This window comes from Acomys russatus, chromosome 25 (genome assembly GCF_903995435.1).
Source record: "Acomys russatus chromosome 25, mAcoRus1.1, whole genome shotgun sequence".
Lineage (NCBI taxonomy): Eukaryota > Metazoa > Chordata > Mammalia > Rodentia > Muridae > Acomys > Acomys russatus.
The window spans coordinates 31,628,048-31,643,180 of record NC_067161.1 but is presented as its reverse complement, the minus strand read 5'-3'; the positions used below and the strand labels follow the sequence as shown (position 1 = coordinate 31,643,180).

The following is a 15,133-nucleotide window of genomic DNA, read 5'->3' as shown; positions in this document are numbered from 1 at the left end:
GGCAGAGGCAGGCGACTTCCGTGAGTTCAAGGCCAGCCTGGTCTACAAAGGGAGTCCAGGACAGCCAAGGCTACACAAAGAAACCCTGTCGGGGGCGGGGGGGAAGGAAGACAGAAAAAGAAAAACTAAAGTTAAAAAAAATTACATTTGCAGCCGGGCGTGGTGGCGCACGCCTTTAATCCTAGCACTCGGGAGGCATACACAGGCGGATCGCTGTGAGTTCGAGGCCAGCCTGGTCTACAAAGTGAGTCCAGGATGGCCAAGGCTACAGAGAGAAACCCTGTCTCGAAAAACCAAAAAATAAATAAATAAAAAAAATTGTTTGCTCCTGTTTCTTGTGTTTTGTTAAACAGTCTAACCTGAAAATCTGAAATCCAGAACACTCCAAAATCTAAAATGATCTCACGAGTACAAAATTCTGCACTTTCATGTTTTCGTTCTGAAATAACCCCCAAAGGCCTACATGCTCGTTGTGTAGCAAGACTTTTCTTAGGTGAGGATGCAACACACATCTACTCATCCCATTTAGGGAACTTGTGAGAGGCCAATGTATGGCTATTATCACCAAAGCCCAATTTGGTGGAACCAATGATATGGTTACTTACAGGAATATGGGTGAGGGATTACTAATGGGCAGAAATGACTCAAAGACAGCTGAATCACCAAAGCCCACCCGGCATGAATGATGGCTCAAAAAACCAGGGCCCCGGAGCACACTGCACAGCCTGCAGGCAGCTCCACAAGTTGGATTGTAGCTATTCCAGGTGCCTTGGTTGGTCTCAACCTCTTCCAGGCGGCTTGGCTGGGTTCTGCTTTCTCCAGACAGCTGGTCTGGACTCACACTCTTGGAAGCTTTCCTCCTCGGAGAGTCTTCTCTGAAGCTCAGCTTGTCTGAGTCTTGGCAACTTAACTCTCTGAGAGTCAGTTTTTATTCACCTGAGAGGGACTCACAGCTTTTCCTGTTTTACTCTGCCAGGGATGGGCTTAGTCCATCTGCTCTGTTTCAGGGACTTCCTGAAGCTATTTTGAGTCATTTACCCTCCAGTTTAAGGAGCTTCCCTGAAAGACGGAAAGACTATAAACCTGCACGTCCTCGGGAGATGGAGGCGTCTTTGGGAAGTGGGATCTGGAAGAAGGCAGGTGGTCACTAACTACCTGTCCCTGAGGGGACGTTGGACCCGTCTTCTCTGCCTTCCTGCCTCTGAACAGATCTGTTCCTCCAGGTGTTCTCACCATGTTATACTGTGCAATCAAAGGGGCCAGAGACTAAGGCTGAAACCTCGGAAACTGTGAACTTTCCCCCTTTAAGTTACTGTTGGGGCTCAGTGGTCAGAGTGCTTACCTAGCATGGGTGAAGCCCCGAGTCTGATCCCTGGGATGTCTTAAATCAGGTGTTGTCATGGTGCACACCTATAGTCTTAGCACTTAGGAGACTGGGACGGAAAGATTGCCATGATTCTAACAAAAAATGAGAAGGCTACTTAGTGAGAATGTGTTTTGCTGTTGTTGTGTGGTTGGTTGCTTGGTTTTGGTTTTTCAAGGCAGGGTTTCTCTGTGTAACAGAGCCCTGAATGTCCTGGATTGTCTTTGTAGATCAGGCTGGCCTCGAGCTCATGGAGACCCACCTGCCTCCGCCTCCCGAGTGCTGGGATTGAAGGCATGCAGTATCACGCCTGGCATAGACCCTGTTTTAAGAAAAAAATAAATAATTAGGGGCTGTAGTAATGGCCCAGTGAATCTTGTTTGATCCCCAGAGCCCACAGGAAGACTCATAACCCATGTAACTTTACCCTTTTCTGGCTTCCACAGGGTCTGCACGCATGTGATGCACAGACATAAGTGTAGAGAAAATGCCATACACACTAAACAAATTACCTCAGGCTACATGTGTAAAGTGTGCATAAAATAAAACTAAGTTCTTGTTAAGGCTTGGGTCCTCTAAGATACCATATTATGCATATGCAAATGACTATAAATTAAAAATGACTCTAATACATGGCTGGAGGAAGGACTCAGTGGTTGAGCTTGTTGCTTTTACAGAGGACCTGGGTTCAGTTCTCAGGTGGCCCCCAACCATCCTTACCTCCAGTTCCAGGGGTTCTGATGACCTCTTCTAACCTCAGAGGGCATGAGACAATTATATGGTGCACATACATACATGTAGGCAAAACACAAAACAAAAATTTCACAAAATACAAAACAATAAAATCTGATATACTTCTGGTCGTAGGTATTTCAGAGAAGGGGTCCTCAATCCATTCTGAGTTTCCTTTTTGCTTGGTTAGTTTGGAGCTCCTGTATGCATGTACGTATTTGAAGCAAGGACTTACTGCAACTATGTAGGCCTTGTCTAGTCTTGAACTTGAAACAGTCCTCCTGCCTCAGATTCCCAAGTGCTACATGAAATTACAGGTGCAAACCAGTAACATTTTACCACTAGCCATTTTTTGCCTGGCTCCTCGCTCTACTAATCTGAGATGTAGGTAAAGGCTCTGGTCTCATGACCTCTGCTTTGAGCTCACCACCCGCTGTGGGATTTTCCTACAAGGGACGTGCATTTGGTCCCTAGACAAGAGCCTTCCAAAGAATCAAATACCCCTTGCTGTGACTCAGCCTCCCCTATGTGTCTCAGCGTTTCCACAACCACCTCCAGTGTATTAGAAACGAGTGTGCGTGGCTGTTTGCTGCTGGGTGTGGTGGTGCATCCCCTCCTCTGGTTTTTCAAGACAGGGTTTCTCTGTGTAGCCTTAGCTATTCTGGACTCACTTTGTAGACCAGGCTGGCCTCAGACTCACAGTGTTCTGCCTGCCTCTGCCTCCCTAAGGGCTGGGATTTTAGGCGTGTGCCACCATATCCAGTTGGTAATGTATATATCTAACCCCAATATATATATCCATCCCCAGTATATATATAACCCCAGTATATTTATATGTGTCTGTGTGTGTAATTATGCCACATGGATATGTGAGATTGTGCTGCCCCAATGCATTTGTAGTTTTTTGTTTTAGTTTTTCCAGACAAGGTTTCTCTGTGTAGCACTGGCTGTCTTGGAACTCACTCTGTAGACCTGGCTTGTCTCTTTTTATTTTTTCTTTGTTTTTGGTCTTTTCGAGACTGGGTTTCTATGTGTAGCCTTGGCTATCCTAGACTCGTTTTGTAGACCAGGCTGGCCTCGAACTCACAGCGATTTGCGTGCCTCTGCCTCCCAAGTGCTGGGATTAAAGGCTTGAGACACTATGCCCGGCTGGACTGGCCTCTTTTGAACTCAACTTGCCTTTGTTCCCTAAATGCTGGGATTTAAAAAGTGCGCCACCGCCAGCCACCCAGTTTCCAAAGCATTGCTGTTGTTGTTTTGTCTGTTTAAAATGGGTTAAACAGATTCCTTTATTCCCCTTAGAGAAAATTGGACCCTAAGGGAGATGATTCAAACAGATTCCTTTATTCCCTGTAGGAGAAAATACGACCCTGAGAGCAAACTATTCCTGCGAATGCCGGAAAACAGAATCTAAGGTTTCAAGAAAAAAAACCAAGCACAACCCCCAGCCTGACCACCGCTTCCCCAGCTCATGCGCCACATGCTCTCCGACTCCCGCACCCGAACAACAGGCCCGCACGCAACGCACCAAAGGCGCACCGGGTCTGCCCGCTACCAATGGACCACCAGATCACCCGGGCGAGGCGAGACGAAGCGCGCAAACGCAGCTCGGCTTTATGCACGGTTTTATTGCGTCACCGCGACTCCAGAGCGCGCGGCTGAATCATAAGCACGCCCGCATCTTCGGGCTTGCGCATGTTCCTCTGCCAGGCGCGCGCCGAGGCCGCGGGGTCGGCATCCCTGTCCACCTTCTTTTCCAGGAGATGCATGCGCGCCGTGGTCTCGGTCAGCATATCCATGAGCAGTTCTTGTTGCAGCTTCAGGTAGTTGTTTTCCTCCAGCAGCACTTGGTTCTTGATCGGCTGCGCCTGCGCCTTCCAGGCCTTGCCGGTGGGCGAGGACAGAGGCGTGCGCGCGTGTGCGCGCTGCACCTCCGCGCTCCAGCGGCCGCCGCGGAACACGAAGGCCATGTCGCTCAGTCGGGTGCGCGGCGCGCCGTAGCTCAGCCCCAGCTCGGTCTGGCGCGTGCGTTGGTCCAGCAGATAGAAGGTGGACAGGGATGAGATGCGGCGCAGCGGCGGCCTCCGCGGCGAGAAGCGGCGCGAGAAGTGGTCCGCCCAGAACTGCCGCAACTGCTCCCATAGGCGGCCCGCGTGGCTCGCGGCCAGGCAGTCAAAGGCCTCCAGGTTGAAGCGTGGGTGGGCCCGCGGGGGGTGACTTGGAGCCCTGCTGTCCTGGAATGATGAAGGCGAGCCAGTGGCACAGCTGAAAAGCAAATGGCTGGTGAGCGGCCCGTTCAGGATTGGCAGCCCCCAAACCCAACTTCCCCAGGACCCTTCATTTGTGGGTGCATAAGAGAGAGTATAGGTGAAAGTCTGGGAACCCCGTTCTCAGAGATGCAGCTGGAAGAGACCACAGGTGGGGATCAGGTAGAGCAGGCCTTTGCTAGGCGGAGTGGGAACAGAATGGAGAGCTTTGAGGAAGTGTGACTTGTGGGGCAAAGCTGTTGTTCCAGATGTGTGGGAGAGCCTGGGGATAGGGTTAGTTCTGAGAATTAGCAGAAAAGTAGGCTAGAAAGGTGAGCCAGGGCATCTTGAGGTGCAGTACAGGGAATCTGGATGGTTGAGTTGTCATTCTTTAAGGGAGGCTGCTGATGGTTGCGACGCGAGGGTTAGTATGGATTCTGCAGTGTCCGCTAAGGTGTCTAGTGTAATCGCATCTCTCAGGTGATGATATTCTTACACCGGCACCTGCCCCATGCCAGGTCTGGCCTGCACAGAGGATACCACCAGCACATCCTTTGTCTACCCTCGAGATGCTCCTGGTCCAGCTGGAAAGACGTGTCTTAAAGTTCAGTGTGGTCAGTGGTCACATCCCCCTGAGACAGGTGCCTTGGCCTAGACCTTTGCTTAGCTTTAAGGTAGCTGGGATTCTGCATACTGGAGTCGACTTCTGTTCCTAGCAGACCACTGCTTCAAGCAATGTAAAGGCCAGATAAGTGTCTTACCTCCTACAATTACTTACAAAGTGCTGATTCTACAGTGTGTGGTTTTTCATTTCCTTTCTTTTCTTTTTTTCTTTTTTGGTTTTTCCAGACAGGATTTCTCTGTGTAGCCTTGGCTGTCAAGGACTCGCTTTGTAGACCAGGCTGGCCTCAAACTCACAGCAATCCGCCTGCCCTCTACCTCCCAAATGCTGGGATTAAAGGTGTGTGCCACCACAACCGGCTACAGTGTGTTTTAAATACCTCTCCTGCCCATGCTGGGAGTAAAGAGAGATGCCAGCAGGGTCCCTCTGCCACACCTTCATTAAGTCAGCACACACTTCTGCAGGCAGAGAGAGGCAGACTGATTCCTGCCCTCTAGTTCATAGAGACCATCCCTACAAATACCTACACATCCATCCTGGAGGGCACAACTCCCCAGAAGACTGTTCCTTGACATTCTTTGCAAGGTGTTCCTCACCTGGAAGATGTGGTGGAGGTGCCCAAGCTGCTGTCCCAGGCTTGGCCCCATTTCTGGATCACTTCACCCCACTTGCCTGCCAGCTATGACTCACAATGCCTCCTAGGGTAGAAGAGGTGCTAACAGGGAAGTGTGTTCAGTAAAGTGAAATTATTGAGCATTTACTGGGCTCCCGGGACGCTGTTCTAGGGGGGGCGAAGGCGTTCTGTTAGTAAATAGCACTCCTTGTCCTGTTTAGGTCTTTGTTGTTTTGATCTGGGTCCTTTTGAGACAGAGCAGCCCTTCTCTGTAGCCTAAGATGGTCTGACTATGTGTCAAGCTAATAAGAGTCCTGCTGAGCAGGCCAGCGGTGGCACATACACCTTAATCCCAGCACTCCAGAGACAGAGGCAGGTGGAGGTCCAGGCCAGCCTGGGCAACAGAGTGAGTTCCAGGACAACCAGGGCTACACAGAGAAACTCTCAAACGACTTCATGCTTCTGCCTTCCAGCTGGATTATAGGCTTAAGCCACCATGCTCAGGTTTTTGTTTGTTTGTTTTGTTTTGTTTTTTGCTTGAATGTGGGAAGTAGTGATATGGGTAATGTGGCCCCTAGCCAAAGGTCAACATCCTTGATCACTCACCACCTTACTTATTTATGTATGTTTTTAGAGACAGGGTTTCTCTGTAGAGTCCTGGATGTCCTGGAACTAGCTATGTCAACCAGGCTGGCCTCAAACTCAAGAGTGTTGGGATCAAAGGTGTGTGCCAACGGCCCTGGTCTTCAGCCTTATTTTTTGAGTCAGGGTCTCTCATGGAACCTGGAGCTCCCAGAATCGGCTAAGCTAGGGGACCAGTAAGCTCTAGGGATCATCCATCTCTCTGCCCACCTTTGCCAGGGAAGTGTCTTCCGGAGTTGTGATAACACCAAAGGTGAGTGTCCAGGAGCTCCCAGAGATGGTATTTAGGAATTTCTCTCCCTTCCTCAAGTTCCAGATCTGTGCCCTGCAGAGTTTATATGTAGGGGTGCATGTACGTCACTCGGTGTCCAGTGTTGGCCTGTCTCTGTACCCCAGTTCCACCCAGCACTGGAATTATAGAAGCAGGCCGCCACACCCATTTCACTCTGAGTGCTGGTGTCTGCGCTCAGGTTCTCAAGCTTATGTGGCAGCACTTCACTCACTGAGCCTTCTCCCCAGCCCCTTTCTTGGGCGTTTTAAGTCCTGGTCTTACTTTATTAGCCTAGGCTGGCCCAGTCTCCTAGGCCTGAGTTTTCTGAGCAGCTCCAGCCCTTAGGCTCACGGCACACAGTTGGCTTAAACCACCATTTTTAGCAGTGGTGTGAAGTGGGAGGTGATCATAGGGAATCTGAAATTGTTCTGGTATGTATGTGGATTGTCCTGTCTTGACAGCTTAGTCCTTCCTGTGTGTGGCAATGGAACCTTTTGGGGGCAAGGGATTGAACCCAGGACCTCCTGCATAGTATTTGTATACTCTTCTACAGGCCTACACCTCTAGCCCCTAGTGGACCTTTAGAAGGACAGGTCTACTGAGGGCAATGAGCCATTGGGGCTGCTATACGGAAGAGGGATTAATGCTGGGCTTGCATGGCTAGTTCCTCAGAGACTGGTTTATAGAGTGAACCTGGGGCCCCACCCCTCCCTGAGGGTTTATATGCAGTTAATAGTTGATGGTGTGGCCACAGGTTAAGGTTCTAATGTTCCTGTAAAATAAAAAACAACACCCACATCCCTATCAGCATCCCTAATGAAATTCTTTGGCTCATTTTGAGCTTGCACAGGCTCCTGGTCTCTCCCCACACACATAGCACATACAACTTGAAAGTAGAGGAGGGCTAGTTGCAAAGAGGAAGGGACTGGTGATAGTGATGAGTGAAGAGAGAGTAAGGGGATGATGAAAATACCCTGTCTATTTATTAATAAGCTACAGTGAAACCTGCTATTATGTGTAATCTATACTACTAAAGCATTTTTAAAAAGATTTATTTATACAATATTTGGCTTGCATGTGAGCCAGTAGGCCAGAAGAGGGCATCAGATCACATTACAGATGGTTGTGAGCCACCCTGTGGTTGCTGGGAATTGAACTCAGGATCTTTGGAAGTACAACCAGTGCTCTTATCCTCTGAGCCATCTCTCCAGCCCCTACTAAAATATTTTTAAAGAGCATGAATGCCAGGCACAGTAGCCCCTACCTGTGTTTCAGCACTTAGGAGGCTGAGGTCAGAGGCTTACTCTGAGTTCATGGCCAGCCTAAGCTCGATCAGCCTGGAGTAGAGTGAGACTGACTAAATGCAACAACAACAAACAAGAGACCAAGAGAGTAAGCTTGGGATCAGCTTTTCCATGTGGCCCCTCCTCTTGAACCCCCACTGTGGCACTGTCTGCCATGTTGCGTTGCAGCCAGAAAGACCTCATCGGGCCAGAAGATATCAGTACTAGTCTCTTGGATGCCCCCACCCCTCAATAGTCAGTCAAAATGATTCTGTCTCTATGTTTTTTTAAATTTACTTTTGTTTTTTTGTTTTTTTCTAGATAGAGTTTCTGTATGATAGAGCCCTGGCTGTCCTGGAGCACCATTGTAAACAAGGCTGGCCTCAAACTTACAGAAATCTGCCTGCCTCTGTCTCCCCAGTGCTGGGATTAAAGGTGTGCCACCATGCCCAGATCTACTTTTTATTTTTAATGTTATAATGTGTGTGTGTCTGTGGGGTTTGTGAACGTGAGTGTAGTGCCCAGAAGAGGGCATCAGATCCTTGCCAGCAGTTACACGGAGTCGTGAGCTGGTCTTTGCGGTGCTGGAAATCGAATCAGCAAGTGCTCTTAACCTATGAGCCAATTCTTTAGTCCCAAATCTTCTTTTCTTTGCGAAGCATCATCTCAAGTGTGATAACAGAAAGCAGACTGATAGGGGGAGTTACCAGACAATCCGTCATGACATGGTGTCATGCAGCAGGTCCCCGAGAAGCACAGTATAAGATGGAAATTCTTGTTGAGGTGATTTATGAAGGATGTGCTTTCAGGAGAAAAGATGGGAATAGGGTAGGCTTAACACTAAAGGGAGACTGGTGTAAATGGAGATTAGCTTCTGTATGACTCCGTGGGCAACTCAGCACAGGTTGTACCACAGTCAAAAGAGGCCTCACAGTTACTGGCAGGGGCAGCTATGCGTTATCAAAGCCGCAAGAGGATGGATGGGACACCATCAATAGTAAGGTTCTGGGTGGAGGGTTGGAGAGATGGCTGGCAGGTAAGAGTGCTTGCTCTTCTAGAGAACTCAGGTTCGGTTCTCTGGAACCCATGTCAGCTGGTTTACAACTTCTGTAACTCCCGCTTCAGGGGAGCTGATGCCTTTGCTTGACCTCCACAGGCATATGTGTGTACGCACTTGAACAAACACACAGACAGTCCTGGTTTGTTTTATGTCAACTTGATATAAGCTAGCATTATTTGGGAAGGACTCTCACTTGAGAGTCAGGTGTCGTGGCGCATGCCTGTAATCCCTAGCACTCTGGGAGGCAGAGGCAGGTGGATCTTTGTGAGTTCCAGGCCAACCGGGTCTACAAATTGAATCCAGGACAGCCAAGGCTACACAGAGAAACCCTGTCTTGAAAAAAGAAAATCAGTCTGGATGCAAATCTGTAGTCCATTTTCTTAGTTACTGATTTAGCCCCTTATGCCGAATGGTACACAGTCCTGGTGCAGTCCCTTAACAGGTAGTCTGCCCAGGGTGCTCTAAGAAAGCAGGCTGAGCAGGTGAGGAAGGAGCAAGCCTGTAAGCAGCACTCCATGCCCTCCACTTCTGCTCCTGCCTCCAGGTTCCTGCCCTGACTTCCCAAACTTTTTCCTCCTCAAGTTGCATTTATTCATGGTGCTTTATTTCAGCAACAGTAACCCTAACACACCCCCACCATCCCCACACACACCACTCCCCAACACACACACACACAAGCCTTTAAACTAGAATGTGCTGGAAAGGTGGCCCAGTGGCTCAGACCATGCACTACTATTACAAAAGACCTGAGCTTGGTTCCAAACACCCGCTGTGGTTGGGTGGCTCATATTACCCATAGCTTCAGCTCCAGGGAATCAATCTCTTCTGGCCTCTGCCGGCATCTGCACAGACACGCACATGCCCAACGAGATGCTTAATTAAACATAGGAACAGGTGGTGGTAGCACACGCCTTTAATCCCAGCAGTCAAGAGGCTGCAGCAGGTGGATCTCTGAGTTCCAGGCCAGCCTGGTCTACAGAATGAGTTCAGGACAGCTAGTGCTACACAGAGAAACTTTGTCTTGAAAAATAAAAAGAGAAGTAAATCTTAAAAAAAAAAAAAAAAAAAAGAAAGAAATGCAAGCCAGGTGGTGGCGCATGCCTTTAATCCCAGTACTCAGGAGGCAGAGGCAGGTGGATCTTTGTGAGTTCAAGGCCAGTCCAAAATAACCACTGCTACTCAGAGGAGCCAGGCACAGTGGCATACACCTTCAGATGGACTGTGAATTCAAAGCCAGCCTGGCCTATGGAGCAAGTTCCAAGCCAGCCATGGCTGTACAGGCACTGTCTCAAAACCCAAAGTAAATAAATACATGGAAAATGGCAGGAAAATCATTATATGGAGAATAATTTCTGACTGTAATACATGGCAGTGAAGAACATGGCTTAGGACAGGTGAAGCGTGAGAACTTAGTTATTGATGTGTTGTTTGTTGTGAGACAGGGTTTCTCTGTGTAGCCCTGGTTGCCCCAGAACTTGCTTTGTAGAGCAGGCTGGCCTGCTACTCAGAGATGGGCCTGCCTCTTCTTCCTGAGTACTAGGATTAAAGGCTTATGCCACCACCTCCCCAAGAACTACTTTAGACATGGTACTCAGACAGGGCACTTAATTACCATGCCTAAGTCTTGAAGGATGACAGCGGGGAGACCTCACTGAAGATCTGCAGTCTAGACTGGGAAGACATTTGCCATCCATGAAGGCCATGTTTGGGACAGAGGAAGGAAATGAAACTGCCCCAAATGACTGTCTCTACTTGCTCTTTCTAATCTCAGTGGTTTCTTCTCAGGGCTTCCTAGTTAATTCACCTCTGCGCGCCCTAAGAGGGGTTGAACCCACCCCCAGGGGAATACTTGCAGGTGGCAGCACTGCTTTCTGGAAGTTTCTTTAACTGTTTTTTTTTTTTTTAACAACTAGTTTTTAAAAAAATACGTAAAGTAAAAAAAAATATGTAAAGTGACATTCAAGATCACATAACTTTTAAATTTTTATTTATTTATTATGTGTACAGTGTTCTGTCTGCACACCAGGAGAGGGCTCCAGATCTCATTATAGATGGTTGTGAGCCACCATGTGGTTGCTGGCAATTGAACTCAGGACCTTTGGAAGAGCAGCCAGTGCACTTAACCTCTGAGCCATCTCTCCAAGCCTCTCTTCAACTGTTTAAAGCCGGGTCTTTCTATATTGCTGGCCGTGAACTTCTGGACTCAGCAGCCCTGAGAACTGCAGAAACCCAGCACATCCACCCTGCCACAGTTTTATTGAGGTATAATTGATACAATAAACTGTATTTGTAATGTGCAATTTGGTATCTTGATAATTTATGTGACCAAAAGTATATGGTAATAAAAATATGGTAAAGGTTTACATTGCCTGCAGAAGTTCTCTGTTCTCATCACTGTAGTGAAGAGTCTGTGGAATTTTAGGTAATAGAATTGGTCTTTATGTATTCCTGTGCAAAAGGGAGGGAGTGGTTGGCTTTGAGGTATCCATGTTGTATTGACAAATCATTTCATTTTATAGGTGATTAGTATTCCATTGTATGGAGGTACCACACAATTTGTTTTTTCTGTTGGTAAAAATTTGGGTTGTTTCTAGTTTGGAAACAAGTATACATAAAACTTTAGTGCACATATCTGTACAAATCATTGTCTGAACTGCCCTCACCCCCATATACACACACACTCCGTTTCTATTGAATTATTACAAATATAGGAATGGTAGGGTCACATGGCAGGCATGCTAGCCTTTTCCTAATCTGCTTATAGCACATCCTTAATACCAGCAACCCCAAGTTTCAGCTCCTCTGGGCCTGGCTAAAGCTCGGTAAAATAGGAATTAATTTTAGCCATTGTTTTACCATGTCTATTTTGTCTAATCTGTGGTTTTGTTTTTTGTGGGGTTTTTGTATGTATGTTTGTTTTGTTTTTGAGACAAGGTTTCTCTGTGTAGCCTTGGCTATCCTGGACTCTCTTTGTAGACCAGGGTGGCCTTGAACTCAGTGATCCAACTGTCTCTGCCTCCCAAGTGCTGGGATTAAAGGTGCACACCACCACACCCAGCCCTAATCTGTGGTTTTAATGTGCAGTTTTCTAGCGAGGTGGTGGTTCAAGTCTTTTGCACTTGGGAGGCAGAGGCAAGTTGATCTCTGAATTTGCGACCAGCTTGGTCTATGTAGAGAGTGCTAGATCACCTAGAACTACATAGTGAGACTGTCTTCAAAAAAGGAAAAAAACCAAAACCTTTTGTTATGCTGGGGCTCGAGCCTAAGCCTAGCACATGTGAGCCACGTGCTTTGAACTGAATTATATCCCCAGCTGTCTGATCCAAACGTTTCATGGTGTGGAAGACTCATCCTTTCCAGACTCACCTGTTGTATATAGCTTATTTTATTACATAGAAATGGGGCGATGAAGGAGAGATAAACCTGTTTTTGTTATGATCCCAAGTGTGGGATTGGACCGGTCTTGTGAGAGAAGAGGTGAGGTTAATCCACTAGAAGACTGTAGGCTCTGTTTCTTAACAATTAAACTTTATTATACAACCCAACTAGCTTACACAAGAGGGAAAAAAGGTTAAAGGGAAAAAAGAGTGAACCTTCTGGTATCCGTTCCACAGGACGGGTCCTTAGGTGTCTCTGGCCTGCGTGCTGGTCCAGCCTGTTTGCTGATCCACGTGTGCTCAAGCCCGGTCTAAACCTGCTGCTGCTCCCTCCTCTCCGCCTGTCTGTGTCACGTGCGGAAGGGCGGTCTCCTTCTCCTGTTGAGGGTCGATTAGACAAACAATAGTCCAGGTGGAGTCCCCAGGTCTGCTTCCTGAATTCCAGGTCCAGGATGGCTCCACTCGGTCTATCTCAAGGTATCCATGGTGTGTCCAAGGGTAAAGCCCGCCAAGACTGCTTTCACCTGTGACAAAGCTTTCAGTCTTTCCCACAGAAGACCAACCACCTCGTGTGGAAGCTTGATTGTTGTCAGCGGAAAAGATCCATGAACAGACTCTGGGAGGAGATACATAAATGAGCCCAAAACTGGAGGCGGGGCCTTTGGAGACTTGGGATAATTTTGGCTGTTTATTGCTCCACTTTGAGATGCTCCTAGAGAGAACTGCTCGAGGGAAGGCTTTGGGGCTCCGGGCTCCTGCTGAGGTTCCGGGTTCTGGTTACTCTAGGTTCCAGCAGAAGAAATCCTGCTGACTACGCCAGGAGAATCGTTCCTCAGAACTGATATTCTTATGGTTTTGTTATTCTTTAATCCTCTTTTCCTATTGTTTTGGTTAGTCAGGTTATAAGGGACGTACGCTCGGTTAATAAATTCTTAATAAGGGGCTGGGGAGATGGCTCAGAGGTAAAGAGCACTGGCTGCTCTTCCAGAGGTCCTGAGTTCAATTCCCAGCAACCACATGATGGCTCACAACCATCTAGAATGAGATCTGGTGCCCTCTTCTGGCCTGCAGGGGAACAGGCAGGTAAAAACACTATATACATAATAAATAAATCTTAATAAATTCTTAATAAAATATATTGGTTAAGAAAATTGAGCCTACACTCACCCTTTTCCTCAACTCGTGTCTGTCAGTTGACCCTTAGCAAGCTCCTGGAAACAAGGATCCATTTTCTTCTCGATTGATTATTGATCTGTTTACTGTCGGTATGACTTACTTGGATATTTTTTACACACATTTGTTTATGGCATGGGCACACATGTGCTGTAGTGTACATGTGGTGGACATGCTGCCAGGGTCAGTTCTCCTCTTTCACCCTGTGGGTTCTGGGACTGCCATCAGGCTAGCTATCAAGTACATTTACATCCGGAGCAGCTTGCTTACTCTGATTTTATGTTTGTCTTGAAGATTTATTTTGTGTATGTGAGCCAGAAGAGGGCATCAGCGTCCCTGTAACTGGAGTTACAGGTAGATACGAACAACACATGTCAGTGCTGGGAACCTGACTTAGTCCCTCTGCAAGAGCAGCAAATGCATTTAACCACTGAGCCATATCTAACCACGCTTTTTACTTTTTTTGTTTTGTTTTATTTATTGGTTTTTCAAGGCAGGGTTTCTCTGTGTAACCTTGGCTATCCTGGATTCACTTTGTAGATCAGGCTGGCCTTAAATGCACAAAGATCCTCTTGCCTGTCTCTCAGAGTGCTGGGATTATGGGCATGCACCACCATGCCTGGCTGGGTTTTTGTTTTGTTTTTTGTTGGTGGTGATGGGTTTTTGTTGTTGTTGTTGTTTGTTTTTTGTTTTTTTGAGACAGGGTTTTCTCTGTGTAGCTGTGGCTGTCCTGGAACCAAGCTGGCCTCAAGCTGATAGAGATCCGCTTGCCTTTGCTTCCCAAGTGCTAGGATTAAAGGGGAGTACCAGTTCCTGTCTTGTTTTTGAGACAGGGTCCCATATACCATAGGCCTTGAATTTTAAAGCTTCCTGTATCTTCCAAGTGTGGGGATTACAGGTAGGTGCTACTGTTCCTGGATTAATTTATATTTTTCAGTGGTTTATAAGCCCTTCAGTTACTTTAGTCATGAGATGGCTAAGCCCTAACCCTGAAAAACTGGAGAGAATTTAAAACTACTCAGGGTCAAGAAGATTCTGTTGAAGGCCCACTTAGGCTATGAAGTAAGTCCCAGGCAACTTTGGCTGTATGTTGAGACTCTGTCTCAAAAAACAAAACAAGAGGCTTTGGAGATGGCTCACTGGGTAAAAACACTTGCTACTCAAGTGTGTGGAAGCCTGCAATCCACATAAAAAGTATGAGAATCCCCAGGACCCACAAAAAGGCTGCAGGTATAGCACAAGTGGCTGTGACCCCAATACCCTGACAGGGAAGGAAGAGGCAGAGAAGCCCCAGTTTGAGGGCCAGAGGCCTGGTACACACACACACACACACACAGAGTTAGGGCACACACACACACACACACACACACACAGAGTTAGGGCTCTGAAAGTTGACCCAGTGCACTAGAGCAATTGCAGAAATGTTTATCCAGGAGAAGCTTGGCACAAACAGCGTAAGAACAGTAATATTCCTGCCTGGGGCTCTTACCTTTCCTCCACCCTAGTCAACAGGGACAGTGTACCAAGAAAGATTAGGCAAAATGTACAAAGCAGCAGTCCTATTAGCAGAGGGGACTCATCTGGCCCAGAAGGACCCACAGTGAGATAGCCTCTCACCCACTAGGTTGCTTTCAAAGTGGTGGTCTACGCCTTTAATCTCAGCTCTTGGGAGGCAGAGGCAGGTAGATTGCTATGAGTTCGAGGCCAGCCTGGTCTACAAAGCAAGTCTGGGACAGCCAAGGCTACACAGA

General features: G+C 47.6%; 1 protein-coding gene across 1 annotated transcript; it reads right to left on the bottom strand.

Moving 5' to 3' along the window:
* Window positions 1-3,708: 3,708 nt before the first annotated feature.
* Window positions 3,709-5,610, bottom strand: Cby3 (chibby family member 3). Its single transcript, XM_051167262.1, has 2 exons — window positions 5,560-5,610; window positions 3,709-4,329 (listed from the first exon to the last, which is right to left on the bottom strand). The coding sequence occupies exons 1-2, from the start codon at window positions 5,608-5,610 to the stop codon at window positions 3,730-3,732; spliced, it is 651 nt and encodes a 216-aa protein (XP_051023219.1). The 3' UTR covers window positions 3,709-3,729.
* Window positions 5,611-15,133: the final 9,523 nt, after the last annotated feature.